Source organism: Penicillium taxi, assembly GCF_028828555.1.
Source record: "Penicillium taxi strain IBT 34144 chromosome Unknown utg000001l_segment0_segment0, whole genome shotgun sequence".
Lineage (NCBI taxonomy): Eukaryota > Fungi > Ascomycota > Eurotiomycetes > Eurotiales > Aspergillaceae > Penicillium > Penicillium taxi.
The window spans coordinates 292,500-316,782 of NW_026643203.1; the positions used below are offsets into that span (position 1 = coordinate 292,500).

General features: G+C 47.2%; 10 protein-coding genes across 10 annotated transcripts; 4 read left to right on the forward strand and 6 right to left on the reverse strand.

The window, feature by feature from the left end:
- Window positions 1-299: 299 nt before the first annotated feature.
- Window positions 300-710, forward strand: N7495_000112 (uncharacterized protein; the record flags this gene model as incomplete). Its single annotated transcript, XM_057202782.1, has 1 exon — window positions 300-710. One exon carries the CDS (start codon window positions 300-302, stop codon window positions 708-710), a length of 411 nt encoding a protein of 136 aa, XP_057066855.1.
- Window positions 711-2,308: 1,598 nt separating this feature from the next.
- N7495_000113 (INSIG family protein) lies at window positions 2,309-3,480 on the forward strand (the record flags this gene model as incomplete). Its single annotated transcript, XM_057202783.1, has 2 exons — window positions 2,309-3,040; window positions 3,112-3,480. 2 exons carry the CDS (start codon window positions 2,309-2,311, stop codon window positions 3,478-3,480), a joined length of 1,101 nt encoding a protein of 366 aa, XP_057066856.1.
- Window positions 3,481-4,230: 750 nt separating this feature from the next.
- On the reverse strand, window positions 4,231-6,616 carry N7495_000114 (uncharacterized protein; the record flags this gene model as incomplete). Its single annotated transcript, XM_057202784.1, has 4 exons — window positions 4,231-5,393; window positions 5,462-5,515; window positions 5,567-6,106; window positions 6,187-6,616. The coding sequence occupies 4 exons, from the start codon at window positions 6,614-6,616 to the stop codon at window positions 4,231-4,233; spliced, it is 2,187 nt and encodes a 728-aa protein (XP_057066857.1).
- Window positions 6,617-8,010: 1,394 nt separating this feature from the next.
- Window positions 8,011-11,131, reverse strand: N7495_000115 (DEAD/DEAH box helicase; the record flags this gene model as incomplete). The annotated part of the gene is made up of 4 exons (XM_057202785.1): window positions 8,011-8,501; window positions 9,486-10,123; window positions 10,176-10,877; window positions 10,941-11,131. The coding sequence occupies 4 exons, from the start codon at window positions 11,129-11,131 to the stop codon at window positions 8,011-8,013; spliced, it is 2,022 nt and encodes a 673-aa protein (XP_057066858.1).
- Window positions 11,132-11,829: 698 nt separating this feature from the next.
- N7495_000116 (peptidylprolyl isomerase) lies at window positions 11,830-12,982 on the reverse strand (the record flags this gene model as incomplete). The annotated part of the gene is made up of 7 exons (XM_057202786.1): window positions 11,830-11,993; window positions 12,081-12,244; window positions 12,307-12,370; window positions 12,429-12,613; window positions 12,669-12,685; window positions 12,747-12,824; window positions 12,881-12,982. 7 exons carry the CDS (start codon window positions 12,980-12,982, stop codon window positions 11,830-11,832), a joined length of 774 nt encoding a protein of 257 aa, XP_057066859.1.
- A 175-nt stretch (window positions 12,983-13,157) lies between these two features.
- N7495_000117 (mitochondrial 37S ribosomal protein uS13m) lies at window positions 13,158-13,792 on the forward strand (the record flags this gene model as incomplete). Its single annotated transcript, XM_057202787.1, has 4 exons — window positions 13,158-13,160; window positions 13,212-13,262; window positions 13,338-13,604; window positions 13,748-13,792. The coding sequence occupies 4 exons, from the start codon at window positions 13,158-13,160 to the stop codon at window positions 13,790-13,792; spliced, it is 366 nt and encodes a 121-aa protein (XP_057066860.1).
- A 624-nt stretch (window positions 13,793-14,416) lies between these two features.
- N7495_000118 (phosphoribosylaminoimidazolecarboxamide formyltransferase/IMP cyclohydrolase) lies at window positions 14,417-16,491 on the reverse strand (the record flags this gene model as incomplete). Its single annotated transcript, XM_057202788.1, has 4 exons — window positions 14,417-14,572; window positions 14,644-16,129; window positions 16,239-16,365; window positions 16,473-16,491. 4 exons carry the CDS (start codon window positions 16,489-16,491, stop codon window positions 14,417-14,419), a joined length of 1,788 nt encoding a protein of 595 aa, XP_057066861.1.
- A 710-nt stretch (window positions 16,492-17,201) lies between these two features.
- On the reverse strand, window positions 17,202-17,408 carry N7495_000119 (uncharacterized protein; the record flags this gene model as incomplete). Its single annotated transcript, XM_057202789.1, has 1 exon — window positions 17,202-17,408. One exon carries the CDS (start codon window positions 17,406-17,408, stop codon window positions 17,202-17,204), a length of 207 nt encoding a protein of 68 aa, XP_057066862.1.
- A 715-nt stretch (window positions 17,409-18,123) lies between these two features.
- On the reverse strand, window positions 18,124-18,546 carry N7495_000120 (aminoglycoside phosphotransferase family protein; the record flags this gene model as incomplete). Its single annotated transcript, XM_057202790.1, has 1 exon — window positions 18,124-18,546. The coding sequence occupies one exon, from the start codon at window positions 18,544-18,546 to the stop codon at window positions 18,124-18,126; it is 423 nt and encodes a 140-aa protein (XP_057066863.1).
- A 4,059-nt stretch (window positions 18,547-22,605) lies between these two features.
- On the forward strand, window positions 22,606-23,340 carry N7495_000121 (uncharacterized protein; the record flags this gene model as incomplete). Its single annotated transcript, XM_057202791.1, has 1 exon — window positions 22,606-23,340. The coding sequence occupies one exon, from the start codon at window positions 22,606-22,608 to the stop codon at window positions 23,338-23,340; it is 735 nt and encodes a 244-aa protein (XP_057066864.1).
- Window positions 23,341-24,283: the final 943 nt, after the last annotated feature.

The window sequence follows — 24,283 nt, forward strand, 5'->3', positions numbered from 1 at the left end:
ATCCAGGTAGTGATTTCTCCGCTAAGAGTTTCAATAATCCAGGGACAAGCCGAAGAGTATGACAATGCCGGGAACACCCTTGTCTATAACCCTAATTATTCAAGTTCTGAGTTCTCAAGGTATGGCAAAGGTGTTTACATGACGCCAGGAATTGGTGATTGGGAAGTAGATGAAGGAGACCAGTAAGTACAATGTTTATACCAAGCCCTGGAGGTACCCGTAGACCTTCAATGTTACCTACCTAGGTAGGTAACTAACTCTGGGGAGGACAAGAAGTCGCTAATTCTCGAATCTTATCAATGTATAGCTACTGTCTCATCGCAGCAGATAAAAAAGCATTTGCCAAAGCGAAAAAAGTCAGAATGCCCGCGTATGCGATCCTTGAGGGCAGCGATGGATTCGAGGATTTTGCGGACAACTCGGCATTGATGGATCGATATATTACTACCATGGGTGGAGATCCGACAACTGACATTCGGATTGTGTGGGATGAGGGGGCAACACCCCAATGGGAGATCATCCTTCCAGCTTCGTCGTTAAATCAGAATGGCGGAGGTCTTGGCATCGTGACTCTTTGTCGAAAGACAAAGGCGGAATTACCAAAGCCAGACGTGAATGTGGAAGAATGGCCATGGGATAATGCTGTGGGCGAATGGGAGTCTTGGGAAATAGACGGGTTACTTCCAGGCGAAGAATGTGACGATGATTAGGACCCCTCGATGTTGATCTTCGGTTTCTTGAAAGTTGGTCCAACATAGCAGGTGACTTCATTGCCGAGAAGATCGAGATCAAGGGTCTTAAGCTTGATAAATGGAGAAAGTTAAGGACCTGGAGGGAATATCAACAGAGGTCGTGCCTAGATCGTTTTCTCCATGGAAAATGTTGTATACTTGCACCCCCTTGTACCAGAAAATCAGACTTTAGCTATTTCTAGATTAATTCATGATTTAAAACATCAGCTAGCTGTATTCGGTCCTCTAAATTGCACATATTGACATTCAAGTGAATTGATATAAATGATGAAGCTAAAGACAGTAGAATTTCAGAGCTTCAAGCTCAAGTCGAAGCGGGTTGAAGAAGAGTCAGGTTGCGAGGACTAATTAGTCATAATGTTTGTTTAATTTGTGTTAAATAGTTGAGAATGATCTATTTCGTTGATTCTCATCCAGAATTTCAACAGTTATCCCGAATCGCTGCTAGAATCGATTTCGGAGATTATTATCGTATTTTTTACCCCTCATTTTTAATTGTAAAACTAGAGGTTGAGAGAGTTCTATTATATATATAAACTATCCCTGAGAGTAGGCCAAAACCGACGAAATTTGAACGATTCCGAGATGAGTGTGAATAAGCTAGCTAATGGCAGGCATAATTAGTAGTTCAATACTATTAGTCTTTCTCAAATGTCTGGGATTATGTGGATCCAGATCTGCTAGAAGACCCGGGAGCTGAAGAATATTCCACCATTTCTTCGAGAAGAAGGCTATACCAGAGAAGGTTAAAGCTGTAACCGGACGAGCCTAAAACCTGGCGTATACAAAGTACACGATCATTCTACAGTATGATACTTGCAATGGTAGAACCTGAACAAATGAAACTGGATGAATTAGTAATATTTAGACTAGTAAGACTTGGCGTTTTCATTAACTGAACAAAATAGTTGGTTTAAAACAGACATCATTAAGCTACGACGTATGCTAGGTATAAAATATACTGTTGCTAAGTGCCATAGAAGAATAAAAAACGGTAAAGCTATAACTTACAGCCCTAAATGCGTCATTATTATACAGATCTTATTTAAATAAGTGGATTTGAAGAACTAACTCGGTTCAATCGGATCAAGGCGTAGTCCAATCTCTACGGGGTATATCTCTTACCAGTGGCGACATGAAGAGCTTTCCAGCTCCGAGATCCGATACCTGGTTCCTTACTAGGTAATTTTGGGATATAAATAATAATAGTACTGAATACTTACTGTGTACTCGTAACATTGCATGTGATAGCCCTACTTCATATAAAAAGGGGGAATTCTGTACATTTTCTCAAAACAGCTGAATTCCTGATATCCTCATTTCTGTCGAACATTATTATTATTGTTATTATTATTATTATATTCAACATTGGGATACTCACTCAATAATACACTCAGGTATGTATACTTTGTATACTGTGATTAAATTCTCCCTCGTATTTCGCTGACACATATCCAGTCGATCTTAACGTTTCCCCCCATTCAATCTCCTTTCCCCATTTTAGCCCTGATTGAAATTCCTTCCACTACTCTCTTCATCCCCAAACTACATTCAAAATGGCCGAACAGCCTCGTATTTTGCGCCCGCGTCCGCGAAGGCCATTCGACCTAAACACCATCTCGAACGAATCATCCGTATCCCCAACGCCCATCGAGCCTTCCAACCCAGAAATGCTCAGTCCAAACAGTCTCACAGACCCAGGGTCAGCATCGACAAGCGTGAGCCGCACAGGCTCAATCTTGAACCTGACATCCTCAACCCTCTACGGTATCTATCAGCCGACTGCATTTGGAACCCTTCGCGACGAGTCCAGCCCCTGGGGGACAGAGGCCAATTCCCCGACTTCAGCATTCCCACCAGAGCCATCACAGGCTGAGGCGTTGAAGTCTGCTATTGAGCCGCGTCCTCTATCTCTGCAGCGGACGCGCTCGCGACTCAGTCATGGGCTATTCCGTGGCGTCATCCTGCCTCAGGCGCTGAGCAGTGCGTTGCTGTTTGGGTTTGGAATCGTCTACGGTATTATTACTGTTCATCTGCACGAAAACCACTGGATCACTCCCGTGAAGTTGGAAAATATCCACTACTACGATTCGTGGAAATACTTGCTCAGTTGGGGGCTGGCTGGTATTGCGCTCGGAAATATCCTCCCGTGGTTGGATAGCTGGCGGGAGAGTGAGAAGGACGAGAAGGTGAAGCTTGCCAACAACGATGGCGCCGCGGACGGTACTTCAGGCTGGGTGACTATGACTCGCAGCGTTGGTGCATTTGTTGGAATCGCCTTTGCCATGGTAAGCACTTATCCCATTTCTCATTTTCATCGTTTATGTTTCTAACTTTTTTTTTTTTTTTTCTTCTTCAGCGTCGACTCCCGTGGCAGTCTACTACCCAAGCATCTGTGACTCTCGCCCTCGCGAATCCCGTCCTATGGTACCTGATCGACCGCACACAGACCGGCTTCATCCTTTCAGTGACAGTTTGCCTGACCGGAATGAGCGTCATTCTAGGCCTGAAGCCAGAATTGATCCCTGCATCTACTGGTCCGTCCGTTGGCAGCGCCTTCCTGAATGGTACCGGGTGGGAAAACACACTGGGAGCAGGCATCACTCAGGAAAGCATTGCAGTCCGCACATGGGTCGCCAGTGTCATCTTCTGCGCATGCGTGTGCTTTGGAAACATCGGCCGCCAGCTTGCCATCGGAGCTCGGAGTAACGAGAGCCTGAAAGCGTAAGGCAACACCGTTGAAAAGTTTTTATTTTATTTTATCTTTTTCGGGTTTTGGAATCAAAAACTTCCCAGTACAGCAAACCGGCGACTTCTTTCGCCACGGGGATCTTGCTATAAAACGGAAACTGTTTTTAATTGAAATAAATAGAATTGTAATGAGAAGGGAAATTAATCAATGTAATGGATTCATAATTCATAATTCATATTGCTATATGCTATATCGCACGGATAACTAAACGAAAAAAACTTTACAGTTTAGGACTGTAGAGTCAGTCATTGCACTTCCCACTACCGGACCCGAAAGTCCAGCAGGAACTGCACCCAAGACCGACACTGTACCAGTGGTACTCGATCTCCATTCATTATGACGATTTCCGTACTTCATTAGATAAATCTTCGTAGGAATGCTTTGATGAATGTGATTTTTTGCGTTGTTCATATTTATGAAGAAGAAAGAAACTGGGAAATTTTCTGCGCCTTTTAAGATGGATACTGATCATGTGACTGCGGAATTTCCTTATCCCGTTCCGCGATCCACCAGGTATTATGGAGTCTCGAGATTGAACATCAGAAAGAAAATACAATACAACAAGGAGATAATATGGCTAATGCTGCATCTCTCAATGCATACCCAGTAAATAAAATAAAATACAGAGAAAGACATGTCCTGCATCCAAGTGCCCAGAAACCTCATAATAAATCCCCACATAAAAGATATTATGTCATAATAGTTGACGAAGAAACGAAGTAGCCTTTACTCTTCCATAGCGTCTTCGCGATGCCCAGAAACATCAGGAATAGGAGATGAACTCTCGTGTCGGACATAACCGTTAGGACCGTCGTAAGTTGAGGAGTTCTCGTCATCCTCATCTCCAGATTCATCAGACGAATTGCCCTCACCAGCTCGGGGAAGGCCGTCTTCATCGCCAGAGCCCTCGCCGAGCAACTCGCGATCAAGGTCATCCAATTCGCCTTCCATCTCGTCACCACCAATAGTCTCGGGGTCCCATGATGAAGTTCCAAGGGGGATGTCAGCACCGACACCAGAAGGACGATTGCTAGCGTCCTTCGGACGTGAAGATCCATTCGACTTCTTAGCAGCTCCGGGTGTAGCCGTGAGGGCTGTTGACTTGCGCTTGGACGCACTGGGACGGGGTCGTGCGCGAGCTTTGCTGGCAGCGCGCATATCGGCCTCGAGAAAAGCTTTGGCCTTCTGTCGCTCTTCGCGTTCCTTTTCGCGTTCCTTCTTGGGTCCGTTGCAATCCTCAACATCCCAACGATCCAGACGTCGAGCGGCCTTTCGAACGACTGAGAGGTAGAAGTTGGCCGTCTCACCGTAATCGTCCTCGTTCTCGGGGTTGGGAAGGAGGCCCCCCTTGCTGTGGGAATTCTCGTTCTCTGAATCGTATGAACCCGGCAGGATTTGTAGCAGGCGGGTGGCACGAGCAAAGGGAAGATCGCGCAAACGCTTCTTGCGAAGTTCGCGATATTCAATTTCTCGTCGCTTAGCGAGCAAATATTCAATGCGCTGTCGACGATTTTGTTCGACAGCAAGCTGGTGTTGTGTCAAAGGTCGCTGCCGACGGGCAGATGACGGGTGAGAGAGAGAGGGCTCGGGGATGAACTGGTTCATTAGAGGGTGGTGATGACTGGGAGCTTGCGGTGCCGGGGAGGCATCGGGGGTGTGGTCCATTTTACTAGGCTTCAGTATTAGACGGTGGCCACCGGCTGGGTTGAGAGAGGTTTCGCGTTTTGGCATCTTGCTGCGAGGTCGTGATGAGCCAGGTGTTGACTCGTCATCGTCATCTTCGAAGCTCCGCTTAGCAGAAGGGTGAAGGGGCGTAGACATTGCTGAGCCCCGACCTGCAAGACCAGAGTATTCTCCCATGAAGGAGTCTTCATCATATCCTCCCAGTTCTATCATGCACCAAGTGAAAATGTTAGTTTCAACAAGGAAAAAAGATGCCAGATGACTAGCCACGTACCTTTTTTAGGGCGCTTGGGGACTCGAGGTAGCGGGTCGTCTTCTTCTAGAATACCTGTTGAAATGAGTAAACGATGACCAAAGCAGACCGCTGAGCTCCACTTACGCTTGCGCTCCAATCGTTTCTGTTCTCCATATTCTAATTCTTCTCTTGTGTCCACGTTCTCCTCATTGGCTCGAACTTGGGACAAGGGTTCGAGCGCAGGAACTTTCAGAGGCATCCCATCGGTCCCTTCGCCTTCCGTACCAGCACCGAAGGGATTGTTCAGAGCAGCTTCGCGACTGAAGTCACTCTCTAAATACCACCACATCATCCACAAGAACGCTCTGGCACGACTCTTGCTGCTCAGTGTGGATCGCATAACGAGGTCGAAGAAGTCGATGGGAGTGTAGAGATGAATTTCTGACACCTTGGGTGCGTACTGCGCAAGGACAAATATGAGGTTCACTGGGTTTGTTCGGGGCGTGGTCAGATCTTTGATCTTTTCTAGAGTGTTTGGTTGATCGACATCCTCAGAGGCACCCTTCAGAATGGACTTGAGCCGAGGAGCATCCTGTAACTGTTTGTAGGCATTGGAGTCTTGATGAGCTTGTAACGAAGGGATGGAGTGGTAGGTTCGAAGCTGGGCACGCATTTCTGGAAAGACTAAACGATTGAGTTAGCATTACAACGAAATAATGAATTTGAATTGGTCTACTCTGTAAACCAATGGTGGGCAGAGTTACAGTTAAGAGTGGTATTCATGCGACCAAAATTGACGAGTAAGCAGACCATGGCCATGTTGATGGCCGCTGGTTTATCGTTCTGCAGCTTATCTTTCAAGACCTTGCTCGTCTTGCTACTTCGTGCCATTGCATCAATGTAGATGTCAGCGAAATCTAAGTTTTTCTGACCATCCGGATACCGAGTAAAGACGGGGGTCTTGTCCTCGAAGACGAGCTTCAGAAACTGGTATTGGATATCTTTGCGCCAGAGGGGAATGCCATCTTCCTTCTTCAGATGCCGGATTTTATTTCCAGAGTAGACGGAGCCGATTGTGCCATTCGCTTGACGTCTCGTGCCAACTGATGCGCTGGCTGTCTGACCGTGGATGTCGTCTGGGGTTTCGGACGCCGCGAACGATTCTTCCACCGGGACAGTGTCAATGTCGGCCATTTGGAAGGATGGATGCGACCAAGGATATCCTTAAATACAACGCTTTTGCGATCAAAACGATCAGGGTCCTAGGACGGTGATGTCGCCCCCCCTAGGAGGCGCGAGATTGGAAAAGATGCTGAGATCAAGCAGCGTGTGAAAGATATCCGATGAGATCGAAAGGGTGTGTGGGAAATGGAGGAAATAACAGAAGTAAAGAAAGTGATTCGAAGGATGTGTGGGGGTTGAAGGGGGAAAGCGAGAGGAGGAAGAGACCGGAAAGGAGAGTGTGTAAGTAGTGTGGTGAAGTATCCATTTAGTGAGGTGATAACTACCCGCATCGAGTACGGAGTACCGCGTATGGCCCAACGCGCCTAGACTTTTCACATAAGATCTATAAAATACTATAATTACAATGTAGTCTCTACTGTATACTACGATATAGTCGTGAAATTTAAACACTTTTCGAATAGCATTGGATAAGAGGGCTTTCTCTCATGACCTCCGAGTATTCTCGGGCTCCTCTGCTTTCCTTCTAAACTCGAAACGATGATACCTGTGAGCCATTCTTCAGCGCCGGTGACAGCATTCATAAATCCCCCGCGGATCCAAAAAAATGCAAAAAGGCCTTACCCCTGAAGGTCTGACCAACGCCATGTAGAATGCAAAGAATCCCCAGCAACAAAGAAAAGTCACTTGAAGTAATTTTTGGTTTCCGGAACAGATAAATCGAACTGCGGAACGCGAAGAGGGAAAACGAGAAAACCAACTTTGCCCGCCATAAGATACCGAGACGCTGTCAAGAAGTCTATGCTGCTCCACTGCAGCCATAACAACGGCACCGAGAGATGTATGCAGCAACAAAAAAAGCACTTTTCAGAGAGGTGGAAAAGGGCCGGCATTCTTCGCTCGGCGCAAGCGCGTCATTCGAACGTTGCCCCTCGATGGGACGCTCGAACATAAAAGGGGTATCTGATGAGAGCGGACACGGAAAAAAATAAAACGCATTCTATCATGTCCATACAGTGCTGACAACCTGTTGCTCGAAGATTGCAAAATGTTATGCGATGGCCGAGAGCAACCAAGGTTAAAATCAGACTGCTTGAACGCCCCGTGTCTAAACAAGGCCAGAATGAGAACCAGTGAAAACCCGTGCGAGATGGAGGCAAATAAAAGAAATAAAGAGATGAACCAAATGAGCAAGAAGCAGGAAGTGTGCAAGCAGAAAATAAAAGAAGTAAAATGTGGGAAAGTGGATAGGGGAACGTGAAATCTAAAAGCAACGCAAGTAAAAGTCGTGGGCAGTCATGACAGAGCCGTCCGTGAGAAACAGCCAAGGGGATCCGTCAACGAGAGACATAAGAGATAAGGGAAAAGGGACCCCTCGTCACTCGACCACGACAGAGCATCACAATTTACCACCAGGAGCTGGGGCCGCTGGCACCACCTCCGGATGGGTTACCGTAGGAGGAGGGACCTCCGTAAGAAGCACCACCTCCGTAGCTGCTGCCGCCACCACCACCTCCGTACGAGGGAGCACCACCGCCGTAGCTGCTGCCACCTCCGCCGTAAGAAGAGCCACCGCCCATGCCACCGCCCATGCGACGCATATCGCGGGTAGGACCAGAGCCACCACGGCCACGGCCACCTCCACGGCCACCACGGCCTCCGAAGCCGCTGCCCTCGCGAGCAATGCTTTCCAAGAAAGTAGGGATCTCCTGGTTGGCCTCCTTCAGGAGCTCAATCAGGTCACGGACGACACCACGGTTGCCACGGTTGAAGAAAGCAGTAGCAATACCGGTGTTACCGGCACGACCAGTACGACCGATACGGTGAACATAGTCATCAATGTCAGTGGGGAGATCGTAGTTGATGACGTGAGTGACATTAGGAATGTCCAGACCGCCTAGTGAAGAGAGTTAGTAATGATGTGGTAAGATGTTAGAGAGATGTATAGAGTGATTGATAAATAGAAAGACGGAAGGAAGCAAGGAAATAAAGAGTCCAAAGACCCGGGAGTGTTGAGGTTAAGCGAGCTTAGAGCTTGATGCCAAGTCTCTTAGCCCATTAGCGTGCCTGGGCCATTTAGACGAATCTCGAGTTTCTTTGCCAAGACAGCAGCATCCTTGCAGGTTTCGCACCAATGCTTCTTCTTCGAGACGGCATTTTGGAAAACACCACGGCCGCGAAGAGGAGGAACTATTCTAGCGGCCTTGATGATGTGAAGTGGGTGATCTTAGTGCTCGACAAACTTTGCATTTGAGCGAAATGTGAGATCACAGATGATTTTGGTTGGGACCAGTCAAGCCATCATTGCCGTCGGATGTCAATGACAGATATTGGGCATGTGACAGTCCTTGGTACGACTTTTCATTGACCAGAAGCAGAGGTTGAATAAGGTCTCAAAGAACAAGAAAAAGATAGCGGGGAGCATAGCGATCCGAAGAAAGTGGTGTAAGAGTCCAGAACAGTAAGCCCTTATGAGTGATGGCATATCTTTCCAAGAAGGATATTTCGAGAAAGCATGGTATCTTACTATCAGCTTTCCCGATGCGAAATCTTCTATCGTAGGTTGATATCCATCCTCTGACGCCACCTCAGAGCTGGTGCCACTGCCGATATAAATCCTTGAACGAACAGTGTTGGAAAGACAGTCTCCGATTCTCCACTTTTGAGAGCACGGTGGGTGATAGAGAGGTCCAAACCGTAAAGAGGACAAAGACCGAGATATAATCCGTTGCAGGCCCCATCTTGGAGGTTATTGGAGACGAGAAATCATGATGAAACGATCATGGAAGAACAGAACGCAGGAAAGCACTCGCTATTTCAAGTGTAGAAGGAAAGGAAAGGAAAAGTAAAGGGGGGAAAAAAGAAAGGAGGGAAGACTTACGAGCAGCAACGGCGGTAGCAACGAGAATGGGGCAACGGCCGTTACGGAAGTACTCCAAAGCACGCTCACGCTCGCGCTGGGTGCGATCACCGTGAATGGCGGTGGCAGGGAAACGCTGGTTGATCAGGAAGTCGGATAGCGAGTCGGCCATGCGCTTGGTCTCCACGAAAATAAGGGTCAGACCAGTAGATCCGTGGGTGTGGAGGATATCCAACAGGACGGAGCGCTTGTCGTTGTCCTCAACATACTCAACCTTCTGGGTGATGTTCTCCGAAGTAGAACCAACACGACCAACCGACAGGAAGATGTACTCCTTCAGGAAATCGCGAGCCAGCATCTGGATATCGCGGGGGAAGGTAGCCGAGAACATGAGAGTCTGGCGAGCATCAACACGGGGCATATCCTCGCCCTCAACGATACGGCGAATCTGGGGCTCGAAACCCATGTCCAACATGCGGTCAGCCTCGTCCAGAACAAGGTACTTGATATTGACAAGGGAGATACGGCCACGCTCAATCAAGTCGACAAGACGACCAGGAGTGGCAACGAGGAGATCGCAACCACGCTCGATTTGGCGCAGCTGAGAGCCAATGTCGGCACCACCGTAAACAACACAGGGGCGAACCCAAGAACGGTAACTGGTTAATAGATTAGCATCATATATAAAGTACTGATAGAAGACCAACTTACGCAAACTTGCGAGCCTCGTCAAAGATCTGCGAAACCAGTTCACGAGTGGGGGCAAGGATAAGCGAGGTTGGGTAAGCCTTGCGCTGGCGACCGTAGCTGAACTGGCCACCGGAAGCCTGAGCAGGTGCGGCCGAAGGACCGGTCTGGAAGGCCTGGGAGAGGATGGGGAACAAGAAACCACCAGTCTTTCCAGAACCAGTCTGAGCACAGGCCATCAGATCACGGCCACCCATGACAATGGGAATAGAGTACTTCTGGACGGGGGTAGGGACGGTGTAACTAGCGAGCTTGATATTGGAGATCAGGTGGTCATCAAGAGGGGGGTTGGTGAATGTGTTAACAGGCTCGGGGACGTCATTTCCGGAAGCCTCAACGGGGATATCATCGTAGTTGGCAAAGTTAATACCAGTTTGCTGCTTGAGGGGATCGTTGGGAACACCGAAAAGCTCACGCTCCACGCGTGCATTAGCAGGGCCTGGACAGTGCTTGCCATCTCTCCAAGAACCGTCACCAGATCCACGAGCTGAGGCACCAGCACCGCTGTGGCCGCCGCCTTGACCTGGGTTTCCGTAAGCATTGGGATTGAATGTGCGAATTTGACCACCGGAAAATGGGTTGGGAGGGGGTGTACCGTTGGCCGGGCGTGGGCTGAAATCAGGAGCGTTGGCATTAGCCCAGTTACCACCACGAGGTCCGTTGTTGCTAGATTAAAATGTTCAAGTTAGCGGGTGATCACTCATATCATCGATTGTGGATATAGCGTACCGAGGACCGCCATAACCGCCAGGGCCTGGCGGGGGAGCAGGACCGTCCACAGCGGCAGCACTGATATTACCTCCACGCTGACGGAGGTGAGGGGGAATGTAAGCGGCACGTCCAGGGGGTCCGTTGGGAGCCTGGGAAGCGTGCTGGGAGTCGTTAAGGGAAAGATTTCCCATCTGGAGACCGTCGGCCATATTGAAGGTTTGTTTTGAAGAGAATCTATAACAGAGAGTAAATTTAAGATCAGAGAGGTGTTGCTAAAAAGGGGAACTGTTGAGGTGAATCGACTAACGAGGGAGTTTTTTTTTCGGGAGGATCTTCGACGATAAGACGCGATGAAGAAACCTGAGAAGACGGTGGGGGGTGAAAGTTTGGGGAAAAGAAGAAATCGCCTTGCCAGACAACACTAGAAAAGTGGCGAACGAAGGACAAAAGGCACACTCAGAACTCTATAATCAGAGAAGAAAAGGGATGTGTGGATGTACGGAGTAGGTTCTAATGATACTAGGTATGAAGTTTCTGTGGGAGGCGAATCATCTGGCTGCACGTGACCAGAAACCCTGGACTAGGCAGAATAAAGCGGTGTATAACTACTAACATCCAAGTACCTAACTTCCAGCCGATCAGTTAGGGCAAGATAAATCTAAGATGAAGGCGATGATACGACTGAGGGTCATTTATCTAACTGAAGATCACCTCTGTTTTCACTTGAAATATTTACAACATAGCGATTAATTAAACCTTGGACAACGATACTCAAAGGGAAGAGACAAGGCAACAGCAACCGCACGATGACGTTTCATTTCTATCATATATGATGGCTGCTTGAACTAGAAATTGGAAGAGGGTGGCGAATGACCTGCGCATCAATACTCCGTATCTTGAAAGTACTCTAAGCATCGAATTCCTTCTCCTGGTGCTGCTGGCTACGGTTGCGGATAAGGAAGAAGCCGACCACGGCAATCAGAACAAGGACGATAAGGAGTGGCATCGGGACGTTCGGGGAGTCCAACGGGTCCAATTGGGTTTCTTCGATTGTGGATGGATCGTCGAGTTCTTGGGAAATTAAGCATCATCAGCCACCTTCGTCCAGGAGCAGGAGTAGAGCGAGAACTGGCCCACTCTACAGTTCGTCACTGCTACCTTTGTCCTCGGAGTCTGCCTCCACTGGGATCTCGCCGCTCTTCACGATCTTAATGGGATTCGCAGGCTTGTCACCACGGCCCTTGGGGACATTCTGGATCTTGTCAACGATGTCGTAGCCCTCGAGGACTTCACCGAAGACAACGTGCTTGCCATCGAGCCACCTAGAAAGTCATGTCAGTTATAATCCTGACAATAAATATTATCGGATTTTTAGAATACGTACGAGGTAATGATGGTAGTGATGAAGAACTGGGAACCATTGGTGTTCTTGCCGGCGTTAGCCATGCCTGATGTCATGTCAGCTGGTTGCCACAATTTCAAACTTCGATGGAGCTAATTGCATACTAAGCTGGCCTTTGCGGGTGTGGCGGAGCTTGAAGTTCTCGTCCTCAAACTTATTGCCGTAAATAGACTTTCCACCAGTGCCATCATGGTTGGTGAAGTCACCACCCTGGATCATGAAGTCCTTAATCACACGGTGGAAAGTTGAGCCCTCATAGCCGAAGCCCTTCTCGCCGGTGGCCAGAGCACTAGATAATCATGTTAGAATTCACAATGAGCCCGGTGCGTAGGGAACTATTATACCGGAAGTTCTCAGCAGTCTATGTAGCCAAGTTAATAATATGTCTCTGTGACCATGGTAGATGATGTGACGAAGCTAACCTTGGGAACAGTCTTGCCGTACAGACCCATCACAATACGACCAAGAGACTCATCTCCATGCTGAATGTCGAAGTAGACCTGATACGATCGAATCAGTTAGGAGTTCCCTATGCTCCAACCGCAAGTTCCATTACCTTGTGAGTGATCTTGGGGCCGCGAGGTTCATCAGCCTGAACCATCGCCAAAACGGCGGCAAAGACAAAGAAAAGAGACAGGAAAAGGTTGCGGTAATTCATGGTGCAATTGGCTCGCAACAAGAGTGATGTCGAGTCTACTCCTCACTAAGCGTGAACGTGTCCTGGAAATACGTACGTAATCCGCCGGAGAATCTTTCTCCCAGCAAATAATCCCGGAATCGAATCTACGACTTCGGAACGGTACGATCAATAATTGACCAGCAACATTTCCACGATGGTTTGTGAACCCGATAATTCTAAAGATGCATCCATACTAAAAATATGATAGGTTTTCATTCTTGGTGTCAACTTCCCAGAGCGGAACCTGCTCAAGGCAAGTGTCGCACTACCAGCATCTCCGATCCTAGCCATTCCTCTTGATCAACTGGCACTAACCAGAATTGAATCGCAATAGAAATCCCTCCAGACTTTTTTTGGTATCGGTAACCACACCTCTTCCCGCCTGCTCGCCCGTTTCAGTATTCACCCGACCTGCCGCGTCGGCGAGCTAGCCAACAAGCAGGTCCTCGACCTGACTGCCGTGCTCTCAGACATGAAGATTGAGAACGATCTCCGCCGAGAAGTGTTGAATGACATCAAGCGCTTGAAGGAAACTGGAACATACCGCGGGCGTCGCCATGCGCTGGGTCTTCCTGTACGAGGACAGCGTACACGCACTCAGGTGAGTTTTCCATATTTTCTCTCTGATCTAAGATCACGCATGCTCTGAATTCGACACTCGTCTTCACGACAAGAAAGCAGAACTGCTCTGATCTTTAGGTCAGTCAAACATTGGGGAAAATAACTACTAACCAACTTTTATAGATCAAAACTCCTGTTAAGCTAAACCGGATGGAGCGTCGGATGTGAGATAGACAGTCTCATTTTATGTATTATATTCTGGCACTCTCACTTATTCTATGAGAGACACGGGCATGGCGTTTTGTTCTTGAATACCGGAACTCGATGAACTATTTTTCTTGCCTCTGATATATCCCCACAACCTTGACCTACTTAGGTACAAATGCATCTTAGGCCCCGAGGTCATATCCGAAGCAAAATCAGTAAAATGAATGATGGGAACACGCTATTGAGGAAATTGAGCAAGAACCTGTGGATATTTGAATAAGCGGCGCTTGGGCGTCTGCGTTTATACACCCGGCCATTTGCACCTGGTCATATATGCAGATAAGTTCCAACCTCGGCAGGTTTCCATTATTACTTCAAGGGTTGTGCACATCAGGAATTGTAGGTACTTGGACCTCGGGAGTGAATGCTGTTTTCACCTTCCAAGGCTAGGGCTACCTACGTATGTATTAAGTACCTAAGTACGTACAGAGATTGGTAAACTTAACCTCGCGAGGCATCAAAAGTTGGAAACGTATGTAAATTTTGAAAAAGTATCAACAAAAATATCATCATCATGACTACTAAGATAATTTGACCCTTTTAACATGGACATGACTAAGCTAAAGAAACCACCACTTTCAAGCTCTAGTGGTGGAATAGACGAGTTGATTGTTCAACAAAGGTGATTCCCAACTTCTCAGCAGTCTCGAAGACAGGGACATCGTTCTGGCTACCGCTGGGTGCAGCGATATACTTGACTCCAGAGCGAGCGGCGCGGAAGACGTTGTCAATGAAGGGGAACTATGGGGAAATTATGTCAGTGCTATCCAAATAGAAGCCAACAAATCATTAGAGTGGCGGGTTAGACTTACGAAAGCATCAGATGAGATGGCGACCTCGCCCAACTTGGACAGCCAGGCCTCACGCTCCTCAGCAGTGAAAGGAGCAGGGACCTCTTCAAAGACACGCTCGTACTCGACCTTCTCGGCCTCGTTGCGAGGAGTCTGGCCTGAGCAGAGCAGGTCAATGGCATTGCTCTTGTCAGCACGCTTGGTACCCTGCTTCCACTTGATGCCGATGGTACGCTCATGGAAGCGCATCCACCAGTTATCGGCCTTGTCACCAGCAAGACGAGTGCAGTGAATACGACTCTGTTGGCCAGCGCCTAGGCCAATGACCTGGCCGTTAAGGGCGTAGCAGACAGAGTTGGACTGGGTGTATTTGAGAGCAATTGTGGCAACGGTCAGGTCGCGGAGAGCGGCCTCGGGCAGAGCAGATTGACCCTTGGGGGTGATAATGTTGGTGAAGGTCTTGCTGGGCGAGATGACAACATCGTTGCGGTGCTGGGTCAGCTGCACACCGTACAGGGTGCGGCTCTCCTCGGGAGCAGGGTTGTAGTTCTCATCCATCTGCAGGACGAGGTACTTGCCGCCCTTCTTCTTGGAGAGGATTGCCAGAGCCTCGGGCTCGTAGCCAGCGGCAATGACACCATCAGACACCTCGCGAGAGATGATCTTGGCAGTGGGAGTGTCGACAATGTCGCTCAGAGCGAGGATATCGCCGAAGCTAGACATACGATCGGCACCACGGGCACGGGCATAGGCCTGGGCCAGACCGGATGACTCAATGCCCTTGATGTCGTCCACCATGTACACCTTGCGCTCCTTCTCATTAAGGGGAACGCCGATGGCAGCTCCAGCGGGGGACACGTGCTTGAAGCTAGCAGCAGCGGGGAAGCCAAGAGCCTGCTTGAGCTCCTTGACCAGAGGCCAAGCGTTGAGGGCATCAAGCAGGTTGACGTAACCGGGGGAGCCGTTCAGGACCTTGAAGGGCAGCTTACCTTGAGCCATATAAGCGGAGGCGGGCTTCTGGTGGGGGTTGGTGCCGTAGCGTAGGGAGAGCTGCTGAATGCCATTGCCTGCGTACTCCTTGCGGAAGAAGGCAGAGATAGCAGAGTCGTAGTCGGCAGTCTGCTCGAAGGCCTTGAGAGCGTACAGCTTGCGGCTGGCCTCATTGATCTGACCGGCCTCGAGCTCCCGAAGGAACTCGTGGTAGTCAGCCGGGTCTGACAAAATGGTCACACGCTTGTGGTTCTTGGCTGCAGCGCGGAGCAGGGTCACACCACCGATATCAACCTCCTCAACGGCCTCATCGATAGTGACGTTAACCTTGGCGACGGTCTCCTTGAAGGGGTACAGGTTGCAGACAACGAAGTCAATCTTAGCAATTTTCTGCTCGGCGAGATCCTTCTCATCAGATTCAATATCACGAGCAAGAATACCACCGTGCACAGCGGGGTGAAGGGTCTTGACACGGCCGCCGAGCATCTCGGGTGCGTGGGTGATAGCAGAGACATCTCTAGAAGTAAACGAGTCAGACTCTAGGCTTTTTGGCAATTGAAGCTTCTGTTCTCCTTCGCTCAATTTATATTTCCAATCCAATGAAAAGAATGCCATTGTATACTCACTCAACAGGGAAGCCAGCCTCGCGGATCATCTTAGCAGTGCCACCAGACGCAAGCAGACGGACATTCTGCTTGATTAGACCCTTGGCTAGGTCTAAAAGTCCAGTCTTGTCATAGACGGAGATGATAGCTACATTGCCATAGAACAGAGAATATCAGCATTGACTTGATTTGGGAAGAAAAAAGACTATATCACGGCTACCCAAGTACTAGTGATACCAATGCTAGAGCACCTACCGGACTTTTGTTGAGACATTTTGTAGAAACTAAGGAACAGTCAGAAAACAGACGTATGAAATTGGCTTATTTGAGCCTCCTATACAGTCCCAATGACGATACATACCTAAATCCACGCGATAACGGGGTTTGGCAGGTGAAAAAGAAATAAATTTTATCCCACTTGACTGCGGGGAGCAGACTGACTCAGCGATCACATGATTGGATCCTTCACAACGTTAAAACACAACGTTTTCGGAAGACATTTCAACGGGCAAAAATGATCCAACTATGAGCCTGCCAGGTTTCTTGGGCTATCGTGAGTATCATTCTGGTACCTTTCTAGATCTATGTAGCCGCTTTCATTTCAGATGAGTTTGATTTTATCAAGTTCTGGTCCGACTCGATCAAATTACGTCATATTCAACTACACTACTAGAGTTGCATTTGAACCAAATCTGATGTTGAGAACAGCTCAATTATATGCACCAATTCTCGGACAGAATAGGACTCTCGTTTTCGTTACGGCTTTCTAGTCGGGGCCTCTACCACAGCAAATTCACTAAACGCTGAGTTCAAAGTTAGCCCCGTAACACGTGGGAAATAGCAGAGATAGGTAGATGAGATTGCCTGGAACCTTGGAATGATACTGTCAGGTGTACCTAATTGCGGCGTTCGTGAAGACGTACAATCGGGGTCATTCTAAAGTAGAACAACGTGTAAGTACTAAAACAAGAAGAACGTAATGGCTCAACCCATGGAGAGACAATCCCAGCCAGTAGAGCTACAGTATGAGCATTTGCCATCAACAGCCACAATTCCACAGACATGCGTTGGGCGAATGGAAATGCGATGAACACAGCGAGTGCACCAAGAAGCTGCGGGGTTTGCAGGGTCGATATCAGCAAGTGGGAAGTACCTGCTCTCTTGCATTGACAGTAATATGGGAGTCTCCATGGCAGATAATTTGAAGAGAGGGTGACAGGGAATTGCTGTAGCAGGTAAAGTGCGATTGAAATAGACAAATCTATCTAAGCCTCTGATCTACACTAATTTTGGAAGTCACTCTCGTAGAAGGGAGGAACGAATGATTCAATAAATCCTGTAGGTACTCCACATCAATATAGTCTGCCATCTATAGTCCCAGGTGTTAGAATTAGAATAAAGTGATAAAGTGATACAAAGTGGCCATTCAGGGTACGCAGAGAATATCTCATACCCTTGAAATCTCCATCATTGGAGCCTATTTTGATCAGAAGGGTAATCCTGTATGATAAATAGCTAGTCCTCGTTATAAATGAAAAACTAGACTTCACAACAACCACAGCATTTAGTATCGTAGCATCCGCTACCAGATCGGTGAATTATCTACGGTGTTGAGTAGTAGTCAGTTGGAGCTCACCAACTTCAGTACAGCAACCGGTTCGCTATACAGCGACAGAAGCCCTCCAATTATATGCCAGTCGAGAATGTCGGTAACGTTACTCTGTTCGTCCACTATCATATTACGCGAATGCAAAGCATTTGCTGATCGCTGGCAGAAATATATCATTCAAAACAAAACTTTTCTGACAGCATTAATTCCTTTTAGGTCCCACTGTCGTGGCGCCATCTTCTCCATCCATATAGATCAGTCCCCCCAAAAAGCCGGACGCAGAATCTGTACATGCTCTCAGTAGTCTGGATACCACCCCGCTGTTTCCCAGTCAGGAATGCCGGTAACGTTACTCTGTTCGTCCACCATCACATTGCGCGGCGCAATATCCCCATGCGTGAATACCGAGTCCTCCAACCGTGGCAGAATGTTCAGCAGTTGATCCTTGTAGAGAGTTCCCCCGAAGTGGATACATCGCTCGTAGATTCGTGAGCGTAATGCAGAGTCACTTAGAAGCGGCCGAGCAGGCTCTTGTAAATCCACTAGCATTGGATCCTGGGATGGAGAGCCATCTGCAGCGCACTGGTAAGGTCCTTCTGGACGAGAAATGGTTCGGATTTTCGATATCAGAACCCAGAGTTGAAGACATATCGACTCTTTAGCCCCTTCATCTAGCATATCCCATTTACGATCTAGAGGCGTCCCGGGTATGATTGTCATCGTAATCTCGCTATATTGATCTGGAGGACGGATGTCAGGAGGAAAAGTGACTTCGGGGACTGGAACGTCAGTATGCTCCAAGACAAGCCTAATTACTTCGATTTCAGGGTGTCCAAGTCCGCATCCCGACTTTTTTTTATCTAGGAGTCCCACTCTAATACAATTCTACTCCCTTGTTTAGCTACCACAGTCACCTTCTCTTGGGTGTATGGGAGGGACAATGGGTCCACAGACGGCGAGCATGGTAATAAGATGTTGCCGTCATTGATGTATGTATGTCCCACATGAAGATTCCGTCGTTTTTTTTTTTTTTTTTTTTTTTTTGAGACTTTTTATGAAAGTGGTTTAAGTAAGAGGTTAAATATTACGGGACGTATAAGGTCATCATGTGACTTGGAAAAGATGTTGACTGAGAGATAAGAGGATAGAACTGAGCAACTGATAAGAACAGTGTATTCCTATAGCAGTGCCAAGAGCGCACCTAAACAGCTAGTACTCAGGACCACGACGGGGCCCGTGGTGTCTATACCTTCCCAAAAACGATTCTGACATCTTTACCAATCTTCACAACTTCTTCCTCCGTAGGCGTTTGATCACTTGTGTCATAAGCTTTGCATGCTTCTGTTGAATTCAATTTTCGGGCAATGATTCCGTTCTGGGTAAGTTTGATGTTCAGTCACAGGCGATACAGAGCCAGCTAGGCAAACTGCAAGATGTAGTTCACTTCGAACCGATGATGGCTGATATTGACGTTCAAACAATTGGAAGGAGCCCCGAAGTATACTTACCATCTCAAGTTATGATCTTTTAATGTTGCTCAATCCGCTAGAACCTTGAAAGGTGAAGGAGCCGTGCTATGGCCTTGGGACTAAAACAGGTGGGATTTAATTTCTTAGCAAGCGACGACTGGAATCATATCATTCAGAGGTCATAGGTATTGCCATTGATGTAATTGTAAATCATGTTTGGAGATCAATATTTCCCGTAATAGAGCCATGGCATAGGATTGTTGGAATTCGATAGGCCAGGAACGACCCTACATTACCAAGAACGCCTCATTGGAAATCTGGATATAGCGGTCAGTCTACTACCTACTGACACAGTAACTTACCCAGCCCTAGCCCTGGTGGAAGGCAGGTATGACTATGTAACTAGATATGCAAGGGCTACCTCGGTAATTGTGGGTTTTTATTCATGCCATGGACTGGGCACATAGTCACCTGCATAGCCCTTGATTGAATAGATACGATGCATATAGGAAATCTTGACCGGGTGATATTAACAAACATGACAGGGATAATTGTCAATATACTTAACTTTGGAACCTTGGAGCTAACTGCAAATCAAATGGATACCCACTTATCTAGATGCGCTGGGCTATCCATAATCAGCAGTTACGACGTAGGTCCACTGGGTCTTCAGGGTCCACTTCAAGTTCCATATATCCAAATAATTTTTCGGGTGGCCATGGAGGTAGGTCGATCTGATTAATGTTTCATGAATGAATATATAATAGATCAGTATTTACATATGCAGATATGGATCACTACTGTGGAGGATTCAAGCAAAACCCCCCCCCCCCCCGTGAGCTCTTGGAACCCATAAGAACTCGGGCTGCCTTACCTAGGTACATCTAGGGCTATTAGCACTTTAGGCGGAAAGTGAACTAAGTGTACCCAGGCCTCGTCAGAGCATGAGGCACCTGTCCAGATGGTATCATCTTGGCAAAGCGTTGGAAGGTTGAGGTTAAGGCTGAGGTTGAGATACATATATATGATCTGTTTAGGTACCTAACTAGTTACTTAAATATATAGTAACTAGGCCTAGAATGATCAAGGGCCTCGGAGCTTATGGCATGTGGCAATAGATCATCAAGTGGCAGGTAGCCCAAAAGAGCTCTATGGCACGAAGATTGGACGCCACAGAAATGATTTGGGTTAAGTAGGTGTAATTCCAAGCTCCAAGCCAATGGAACTGGAAACAATCCAAGCTTCGCGACCCACCACCCGAACGTTAGGACATGTCCTAGACAGAAGCAGATTCGTATGGTGGCAAGAAAAGACCCAATGGAGAAATTGGAATCTACATCGAGTTACCTAGCAGCATGGGTCCGCAGTCAGCAGATGGATGACTTTAAAATGCCGTCATTGCGGAAGAAACAAGAAACAAGGACGACGATAGTATCAAACTTCACGTTTCAAATGTAGATAGAGGAATAGGCTGTCGTGTGATGAGATTTTCAGTCTCTAGTTCTGAATCTGCACACATTCTATTACGGAATACTCTGTAGTTAAAATGAAGAAGGATGAGGTACCTAACTAGATCGTACTTCGTAGTAAGCGGACGTTGCGGGACCTGCGGGGAATTCGGGAAAATTCTTCAAGACGGATTACAGTTGGTCCGGCTCCCCACGGACTCCCACGGACTTCGGACTGTTCGCGTTTATGCCGATTCACCGAATTTTCCGAGAATTGCTGTTTTCATCATGACTCTTAATTTTCAAAGGAATTTTCACTGTGGGTCGATCTATATCCACTTGCCAAATCTGTCAAGTATCAGGTACTACAATAAAACTGCATGAGATACAGAACTGTATGAAATATGGATGTGTCATGCATAATATTCGTAGAGTATTTTGGATTGCGGCTTAAATCCTCGGATGAACTAAATTAACGCCGAGGATCTGAGTAATCTCCTTTTTTCCTTATTTCCTTATCTCCATTAAGATGTTAGTCATCGACTCTCATGAATCATCCATTAAACTTAATCCATTACACAGAGTGACGTGACAATTGCCGAGGAATGAGCTGGACCTTTAACGGAGTCTCCGACAGCCGGGCACCTAGTATGGATGTAAATGACCCTCTTTAGAAAATTGTCGATGCATCCCGCAAGGATTGTAACTTCCCTTCCCGTACTCGGATTCGGAGTAGAGTCCATTCCGAATTTAGTATGCACTATGCTACTTTACGGACGCTAGTGTTAGGGCTCAAGAGTAGACCCACTGATGTACGGTTCACGAGACAACTTACCGTCTGAGACTAGGTTAACTTAGTAAGAGTAAGTACTACACAGTAACTATATAGTACTGATAAATACGTAGTACGGAGTATTAGGACGTAAGATACCTAGGCTGTAGTGAAGTCCTCCCCACAAACGTTGAGAATGTTGGCTGTAGCCTTGGCTGATTATGGTAAATGCGCCATGCGGTCTGCAAGGAGACGTGTCAGGCAGAAGAGTTGAGATTATATTTCAGCTGCCTGAGCCGAGAGCCCCAGCCCCAATAACTAAGGGGGATAATATATACACAGCCTTATTCCGGGGAATGCATGCCTAGAATGCCAAGATTTGTTATTGGTCATAGAGATATGAACACGAGGATTGGAAATCATAGCTAATGTAAGCCAAAGTTTGGAAGACAAAGGAATTATGAATTAGAAATACTAAGGAAATAAATGGAAATAGGCGTTAAGTTGGATAATCGGAGTTTGTCATTCCGTTCCACTTCTAGGCTTCTTAAGGGTCCGGGAAATTACCACATATAATTAAATTAAATTAGGAATAAAAAATGGAAAATAATAAATGTAAAAACCAAAATAGGATTGACTCATGATTACTACGGAGATGTGAATCATTTTAATATTTTATTTGTTTAGTAGAGATGTAGATGTAAATGTAGATGTATTGCAGGAGTTAGGAGATAGCGGTGAGCTTTCATCCCTTGGTTGAACAGATCAATATTATTGGAAATCAAATTATGAATAATCGGAAAATGAACTCTCGTAAGCTCGAAATGGGACGGACACTCGGCCCTTCAGTGGATCTCGGCTTTCCGAATCTTTTCCTCCGTTTACGGATACAAAAAGAACTTACTCCCCTCTATTTTATATTCGATCACGACTTGGTTTCTATATTGATTTCCACATTGACTTCATCTATAACTATTACTATTACTTTTTCATGATACACTTACTATTCCACTTTGACTCATACCTACCCCTCATTGAGTCACCAGAGTCTTGGCATTTGATAGCTCCCATATAAACAATCCTTCTCATCATGGCGGTTCCATCATCCACAATTGGCTCTCCTGTCGCCTCTTCCTTCTCTTCCTTCTTTCAAAGTCGTCAACAGAAGAAGATGAGCATCACACAAACCTACTACCTCGCGCATACCGCCCGAAAGAAGCTCACTCGCGAGGCTTCCCGGGCTGATCACGATCTACGACTACTCGTCGGTCACGCCAACCTCCTTGACTCCCTCATGATCGATCTGGCCGATGCTGAACAGGAACAAGAGCGCTGGTTCAACCAGACCGTCAATGGCGCCCGCCAGACCTCAGAGGAGAAGCCCCGACACATTCAATGGGCCTCAACAGTGGTCGAGGAGGAAGTACTGGAGGATGATTCCGACAGCGACGAGGACGACTCCGACTTCGACGAAAGCGAATTCGTCATCAACACACCCATCCGCCGCCGTCCCATCTCTCCACCTCTCCCAGAGCCAATCCTGGAGGAGGATGACGATGATACAGACTCGGACTTTGAATATGATGAGGGTGAAGAGCTCGCTCTGACCCGTTCACCCAGCCGCCAAATCCCAGAGCTTCTCGCTGACTCCGACGATGAGTCTGAAGACGAGGGCATGCCCCCGTCCCCACCAACAACCACTCTTGAGTCATTTGACCCCAAAGAATCTACATCCACTGCCATTCCACTTGACGACCAAGACCGCATGTTTGAACCTGGGTATTACGTATCACAGGAGACGAGTCCCATCATTGAGGCATTCTGAATTCTGAATCTATATGCCACCTGACTTGCCACCTATGATACCATTCTAAACTATTTATGTGATACCCTGACGAAAAGCATCTGGAGCGTTTCTTTTTACGGCGTTTTTTTTCCGTCTTTTCTATCGATGATAAACTACTCCGTTCATCTCCACTCATCTCGAGCCATATTTGCTCACAACCATTTCTTGCATTTTTTTTCTTCCTTTTACTACGATGGTGGATTTAATTGGGCAGATCTCCCTACTTTAGGTTGAGACTACGCAATTCAATATGTGTGTGGACACTGGATACATACTCGATACAATCAAAACTACTATACCGATCTGGAATGATCTTCCCATCCGTACTCCTACACGAGTATCTTGTTTTCTCGTAGTGCATGTGACCCATCTGATAGTAGTGCATAAAATGGAAGAGTGGAGATGACGATCTCTCGCGGTTAAGTCGGCATTTATGCAAAATGGGTTGAGGGACACAAGTGGAGATCATACCTTGGTTTTTACTTTAGGGCGTTACTTAGGACTTTGATCTCGATTGCTCGTAAATCTCTAACTTAGTACTTAGTGCTTTGTAGATCGAACCTTGGAATCCTTATCGAGGTAACAGACTGCCTAAGGGCCTACTTAGATTAAAATGAATATACAGAATAAGTGATACGAGCGCACCCAAATAGAGATCATAAACAAACTTATCGATAAAGCCTCACCGCCTACTATTCCAGGCTCAAACCCCTCGATGCAAGCGTCGCTTCCTTTCGTCGCTTCCATCCAATATCCAATCTGATACGAACTATGGGTCTCCAAATTGGCGCCTCAATATTCTTGAATGAATGAATTATATCTTTGATCAAGACCATCTGCATTTCACATTCAGGCGTCATCTCACAATCATATCAGCATCCACATCATCCCACCCCCACCGTACCAGACACTGGACCCCTCA